The following is a 7,647-nucleotide window of genomic DNA, read 5'->3' on the forward strand; positions in this document are numbered from 1 at the left end:
CGCCCTCTTCTGGAGTGTCTGAAGACAGCTACAGTGTACTTACATATAATAAATAAATAAATAAATAAATAAATAAATAAATAAATAAATAAATCTTTAAAAAAAAAAAAAAGAATAGCCTCCAACCCACATAGATCTGCCTGCCTGACTCCCAAGTGCTGAAATTAAAGGCATGGAATGGGAGCTAGGTTGTGTGTGTGTGTGTTTGGGTTTTTTGGTTTTTGTTTTTGTTTTGTTTTGGTCTTTTTCAAGACAGGGTTTCTCTGTGTAGTCCTGGCTGTCCTGGAATTCACTCTGTAGACCAGGCTGGCCTCGAACTCGGAAATCTGCCTGCCTCTGCCTCCCGAGTGCTGGGATTAAAGGCGTGCCCCACCATGTCCGGCTGGTGGTTAAGAGCATGTTCTGCATGTTCACAACTCCCTATAATTCCAGGGGATCTAATGCCCTCTACTTCTAGATTCTACATACAAACATAATAAGAAAAATAATAATAAATCCTGTGTACCACCATGAACACCCACCTGTTTATCATTCTATTCAAAAATGAGCTAGGAAAACCATCTAACAAAAATTTCAATGGATTTACAAGAGAAATTAGATATCCCATCTACACCTCATACCTGGTTTTGAGTTTAAAAGGCCAAGTGCTACCCAGCATATGGTAGCAATCAGGAGGAAAGACAAGGAGGACCAGAGATTGGATGCCAACCTAAATTACTCAGCAAGGCCCTGTTTAAAATAAGTCGTGAGCTGGTGAGATGGTTCAAAGAACACTGGCTGCTCTTCCAGAGGTCCAGAGTTTAATTCCCAGCAACTACAAGGTGGCTCACATCTGTCTATAAAAGGGATGAGTCCTCTTCTGACGTGCAGTTTGTACATGCAGACAGAGCATTCCTACATTTTCCAAAGTATATAGCCGGGAGTGGTGGCACACGCCTTTAATACCAGCACTCGGGAGGCAGAGGCAGGCGGATTTCTGAGTTCAAGACCAGCCTGGTCTACAGAGTGAGTTCCAGGACAGCCAGGGCTACACAGAGAAACCCTGTCTCGAGGAAAAAAAAAAAGTATATAAATAAATTAAAATAAATAAATAAAACACGTGGCAAATCAGAAAATTTAAAGAATTGGTTGATCATAGTGGCATATATACCTTTAATTCCAGCACTTGTGGATCTCTGAGTTCAAGACCAGCAAGTTATACACAGTGAATTCCAAGAAAACCAGTGCTGCACAGTGAGACCACCGGGGAAGGCAGGGGGAGGGGGAGCCCACTGCAACAAAAGAAATTTAAGAACTGGATAGTGTATATATGACAAGTATAAGGCCCTTGGTTTGACTGCACTACCACACCACAAAAAAATAATAATAATAAATAAATAAAAGCAAGAAGGAGGGGAGAAAATAAGAGAGGGGAAAGAGGAACAATACTTTCAAATGAGTTAGTTCAAATGACTACCCAAATGAGCTCTCATGAGGGAGGGCCTCTGATACAAATAGTCATTTTCAATCAGGAAGTTTCTAAGCCTGATATTAGAAGGGAGTGTGAGGTGGGCATGGAGGTACACACCTGAAATACCAGCTCATAAGAGGTAGAGGCAATTGAGATCAGGACTTCAAGGCCATCCTCAGCTACACAGCAAGTTCAGCCTGGACTGTGTAAGACACTGTTTCAAAAAAGCAAGGGAGACTGGAAAGATGCAGCCTTTGAGAACACCTGCAACTGTTGCAGAGAATCCAGAATCAGTTCCCTCCACCACCCCTCCTGACCATCCTGACCTCTGTGGGCATCAAGCATACACACAATGCACATACATAAATACAGGCACTCATACGCATAAAATAGATCTAAAAGGTGTGTGTGTGTGTGTGTGTGTGTGTGTGTGTGTGTGTGTGTGTATACAGAAGATGTAGCTCAGTACAAGGCCAGGGAGTCTAAGTTACCTAGTTGATGAGACCTAAGACTCATTGCAGTAAGTCAAACTCAGACCTGTCAAAGACACTCAAAAGACTAATGGGGCAATGAAGAACTTCAAAGACCCACCTGCATGGAGAACTACTTCAGAGAAACCACTACATTAAGAATAGTAAGCTGGGCTCAGTGATATTGCACTCCTGTAATCTCAATGCTAGGGAGGCAGAGGCAGGCAATCTCCAATTCCCAGGGCAGCCAGAGCTACACACATAAACACTGTCTCATAAATAAATAAATAAATAAACAAACAAACAAACGAGCAAACAGACAAGTTTTTCTCAGGACTTTCTATGGTGTTTTGACTCTAGCAACAAGACTACCAAAAGTACAAAAAAGACAAGAGTACCAAAAGTTTTCCCAAATAAAACTAAATACTTTCAACTTAAATTAACAAAGCTGTGTGTGTGTGTGTGTGTGTGTGTGTACACACACACACAGGAAGAATGGCTGTATTTTTCTTATCTGATATTCAACCCTCCGTTGACACCTGTATGATTCCTGAAACTGTTCATCTTTGAATATCTAGTAGTATATAGCTGTGGAGAATAGTTATCATTGCTGCTATGGAGATTTTGTTCTACAAATCATACCAAAGCCCAAGTAACCAACCAAGCTACTACGATTGTTTTTTCCTGTGAACTATACCAGAGCTGGCCATCGATTTAACACCAAGCTTCTGCACTTTTCAAGCCCTGACAGCCTCAACCAAATGCCCATCCTCAGCTCCCTCCCCTCCCACAATGAGCAAGCTATTGATAGCAAAATTCAGAAGCCGATCTCTTCTACTCCACTTCCAACCTGAAAGCCTGTCACCCCAACTGAGATACCGGCATCAGTAGAAGTATGTTCAAATCTCACCAAATCTCTTACAGCAAAGGATAGAGTCTGTGTCGTATCAGTCTAGAGTGTAGTTCTGCTATAAATATGTTTTCAAAAGGAAAGACGTGCACATAACCTTCTCTCACAGAGAATCTAGTTCTACATCCCAACCACCACCCTGTCACTGACTGCCAGTCCCAAACAAATTCAAGCAAATTTCTGGCCTACCATCTGAGAAAAGCTTATTGAACCATACAAATTCCAAAGGAGTCTGTCCCCTCAGGTACTGAATTCTACTCCCACTCTACCATCCAGACTACCTAAGAACTACAAAAGAAACTAGATAGGTCAATTGAGACTCTCATAAAAACTCATACATCCCATGCATTTGCTGACCAAGTACCCAAACTGAGACCTTTCCCACTCGTTTACACTAAACAGAAGCAAAAACCCATAAATCGCACAGCCTGCTTAAAGTTTGCAGTAAAGTCAGATTCCAGATATAACCTGAATTGAAGAAAACAGAATGCAGTATTAAGACAGAACAAACATTTGTTCCTATTAATGCACATCCTATGACCCTTCACCCCCCTCTTTGAAAAGACAAGGAATGGCCCAAAAGATGTGACTTTCCAGAACAGCAAATGAACCCTTGGATGAGAATGAGCAAGCACCTATACCCACATTTAGTTCCTGTCCTCAAAATTCCTTACAAGGCACAAGCAGATATGAATCCAACAGCAGCAGAACTAGGGAATAAACAAGGCCTCAACTCCCAGAGTGCACTGTTGAAAATGACAGGGCAAAGTTAACTCTCATCAGTGAAACCCACATGGGTCTGGGTGTCTCATAAAATCTTGCCAACATAAAAAAGCAGGTATTTGAAAGATAAAGAGATAAAACCCCAGCATATGAAAATCAACAGGGTCTGAAAAAGATACATTTCCTCAAAGGAAATAGCAAACTAAGCGAGCTGTCCTAAGAATTACTCAAGCAATAAAAAGTACTAACTGAATAGATGGTGTTAAAACCAAGTTTAATAGAAATCTCACACGCCCCTCTCAACGCCCTCCCCCCCCCAACCAAAGCCAGAGCATTCCCCTTTGCAATCTCACCAAGCTAATAAAACATCTGTGCCCTGAGGCACCAGCTTAGCAAGTAAAGTGCTACTGAGGGAGACTTAATAGCCCCCTTTTACATGCAAAAATAACGCAGAAACCCGGGGCTTCCACTTGTTAAGCTGTAAAACCCAACACAAAGTGGAGGGTGGAGGAAAAGAATTAAAAAGCACAAAACCGCCAAGGCTAACCCATCAAATACTGAAAGGTCAAAGGGGTTCGGAAGAGGCCCCTCCCATACCCACAAGCAGATTTCATTCCAGACAAAACTAAAAAAGCCCGAACCCGAGAAACCACCAAGGGCCCCGCTACCTTCCGCCCTGGGAGCATTCATCGGGAAGGAACCCCAGAGCCGCCTTGGGGCTTCAACCCAACCTTTTCCCTTTTCCCTCGATCTGACCAATGTCTGGAGAGGAAGTGGGGAAGTGGCGAACTCTTTTCCCCGCTCCATAACCCGGTTGGTGCCCTTCCTTCCCTTTCCATTTCATTTTGGTGCCAAGCTCATGCAACCAGGAAAAGGCGCCTCCTCCCAACCCCGCACACTCGCAAATCTCTGGCGCGTCCCCAGCCCCGAGGCTTCGGCTTGCAGTGGCCACTGCACCCGCCCGGAGCCGACTCCTCCCACTTGATGAATGTTGCTTGGACCGCAAGGGAGAAGGGTGGCTCTACCCAACTCGCCCCCAGCACCTTAGGCCCCGCTCCCGCACACTCCCCCATCATTCCCAACCCTGAGGACCAACCCCAGAGTGAGGGGCGTGGCTAAGAGGCAGAGAGCACCGCGCGTGTCCCCTCCCCCGAGCGCGCTCCCGCGTTACCTTTTACCACGTCACACTCGATGACGCGTCCACGGCGCTCGAAGAGGCTGCGCAATTCCTGACTTGTGCATGCAGCCGATACATTGCCCACGAAAATCTTCCAAGTGTTCAGGGGCCTCGGGCGCGACATCTCCACCACGAGCGCGCGACCTGGACGCAGCTCGTGGCCATGCAGGGCCTCGATGGCGCGCACCGCGCCAGCGTTCTCGCGCATGTGCACGAAGGCAAACTGTTTCATGACGGCGCAGCTCATGACCGTGCCATAGGGCGCGAAGAGAGCTGCCAACTCCTCCGGCGTGGTATCTGCCCCATCGACATTGCCCACAAAAATCTTCATTTTGCCGCCGCAACCGCCTTCTCGGAGAGACAGGACCTCTCCTACAGCGACAGGCAAAACGTCCGAACGACCCGCAGTCCTCCACAGGAATGGCTGGCGACCGAGAACCCCGCCGCGCAGGCGCTCTAACCTAACCAATTGGAGGCTGCATCGCGCGCGGATATCAGCCAATCAAAGTGGTTGAGAGCAGATGTCCTTTGACGCAGCCAATCCCAAAGGGCCTGGAGCCCCTTGTTAACGGAGGGGGTGGAAAAGGCGTAGAGGCGCGCGACCAACCGCCACCGTCGGGGGGAGGGGAAAGGAGGGCTGGGGACGGGGAGGCGCGCTCCGGCCGAGTCCGCAGAGGCCTAGTCGGAAGACCTACCTCCGGCCAGGGTGTGGCGTCCCGGCGGGGCCCCAAGGAAAACTTTGTTCTTTAGGGAAGTCGGGGCACCTCTGTTCGAGCTGCCTCAGCCAAACCCCGGGTGTTGTGATGGCAGCCTCAGTGTCTGCGGTAAGGCCGCGCCCGGAGGAGAAGCCAGGACAAACCCCTTTTAGTCTGGGATTGGCCCCCGACACTATACGCTTGGAGATCTGAGGGGACTGTAACTCGTTCTTTGCAACTTGGGGTTGCTTAGGCTCTGGAGGATTTTGCAGACAGTGAATATTGAGCGTCTGTCTGTCTCAACCTGATGGAATTTCGAGAATTACGATGCTGACCATTTATTGTATGCATGAAGTTTATCACAATATGATGTTCCATGAAGTACACGAGCAGTAATCCTGAGGAAGCCAAAAGTTGGATCTTAAAAAAATATGAGGAGGGGGCCAGGAGTGGTGGGCACCCTTTTAATCCCAGCAACCAGGAAGCAAGCGAGAGAGAGAAATTTGTTCGAGGCCAGCCTGATCTACATAGTGAGATCCAGGATAGGCAGGGATATAGAGAGACCCTGTCTTTAAAAAAACAACAAAAACTTAGAGGGGCTGCTCACTGGTTAAGAGAGCTTGCTGCTTTTCCAGAAAACTTGAGTTCTATTCCCAGCACCAACACGGGGGCTTACAAACCAGCTAATTCCAGTTCCAAGAGAACTGGCCATTGCACATCTGTGGTACACTGAGAAACAAGCAAAACACCCACACACATAAAATAACTTTAAATTTTAAAACGGCTGGAGAGATGGCTCAGTGGTTAAGAGCACCGACTGCTATTCCGAAGGTCCTGAGTTCAAATCCCAGCAACCACATGGTGGCTCACAACCATCGATAATGAGATCTGTCGCCCTCTTCTGGTACATCTGAAGACAGCTACAGTATACTTAGATATAATAATAAATAAATCTTTAAAAAAAAATTTAAGCCATGCCTGTAATCGCAGCACTTGGGAGGCAGAGGCAGGTGGATTTCTGAGTTCGAGGCCAGCCTGGTCTACAGAGTGAGTTCCAGGACAGCCAGGACTGCACGGAGAAACCCTGTCTCGAAAAACAAAACAAACAAAACTAAAAAGTTTCAAAAGAACGGGACAAAGCAGCCCACTGCTCTACTCACAGCTTTAAGGGTCAAAAGTTGAAAGTCATCCCAAACTGCCTGGGATATGTGAGACCCTATGTCAAATAAACAAATAACCTTGGAGAATCTTGGCGGCTTTTAATGTTTTGTGTGTATGAATGTTTGCCTGTATGTATTCATATACCACGTGCATGCAGTGCCTGTGGAAGCCAGAAGAGGGCGTCAGATCCTGATAAAGGCGTGCGCCACCACGCCCGGCTGTTCTGTACTCAACTGCTAAGCCATCTCTCCATCCCTTTATGGGTTTCTTGTTCATGTGAGCTCCCCTTTCCTTCAATAAAAGCACTTTACAATTAGGAGGAAACAGCTCCACAACAAAGATGAATATATAACATAAAATGAATCATTTTAACCATGTCCAAGTGCACGGTCTGTGCTATCAAGTACTTTTCCATTGTACAAACACAGTACCATCCACCTCCACGATAGTTTCACCTTCCTCAGCTGAAATGCTGTGCCGATTAACAGTAATCCCCAGCACCCGCTCTCTCCAGTCCCTTGAAACCAACATTTGACTTTCTCTCCATAAATTTGGGTATTTGGGGTACTTCACAGAAGTATATTATACAAATATTTGTCTTCAAGCTTTACATTGTAGTGTATCAAAATTCCCTTTCATTTTAAGGCAGGATATTTTATTGCTTGTATACCACGTTTCTCGGTCCATTGCTTCAGGAGTGGGCACTTTGGTTATGTTGAAACTGCAGCCATTTTGGATAATGTAGAACATGAGTGTACAAGTATCCTTTGAGGGACAATGACCTATCTCAGTTGGTAAGGGTACTTACTGTCACTCTGATGACCTAAGTATGCGCATGCACATGAAATCAAAAAGTTGTAAGCAAAAATTGTTTTGAGTAAATGTATCTCTAATTTGTTATTAATGTTTAATTTTAATACTTATTTTCTGTACCTTATATAAGGAGCCTCATGAAAAAAAAAAAAAAAGAGAAGAAGCAGCCCTGATTTAAAGTCCCGTTAGTACACAATGGAGTACTACTCAGCTATTAAAAAGAATGAATTTATGAAATTCCTAGCCAA

The 7,647-nt window shown here is 45.6% G+C and overlaps 1 protein-coding gene across 2 annotated transcripts in view; it reads right to left on the reverse strand.

Moving 5' to 3' along the window:
- The window catches only part of LOC110285217 (RNA-binding protein 14), a 29,192-nt gene extending 23,998 nt beyond the window's left edge, over positions 1–5,194 (reverse strand). For both annotated transcript variants that reach the window (XR_003835571.1, XM_021151193.1), the window contains exon 1: positions 4,725–5,194. Coding sequence is in view for 1 of the 2 variants with exons in the window: in XM_021151193.1 (XP_021006852.1) it covers positions 4,725–5,061 (337 nt within the window). In the remaining variant the exon portion in view is untranslated. The remainder of the gene's footprint in view (positions 1–4,724) is intronic.
- Positions 5,195–7,647: the final 2,453 nt, after the last annotated feature.

The sequence above is a fragment of the Mus caroli genome, chromosome 19, assembly GCF_900094665.2.
Source record: "Mus caroli chromosome 19, CAROLI_EIJ_v1.1, whole genome shotgun sequence".
In the NCBI taxonomy this organism is placed as follows: domain Eukaryota; kingdom Metazoa; phylum Chordata; class Mammalia; order Rodentia; family Muridae; genus Mus; species Mus caroli.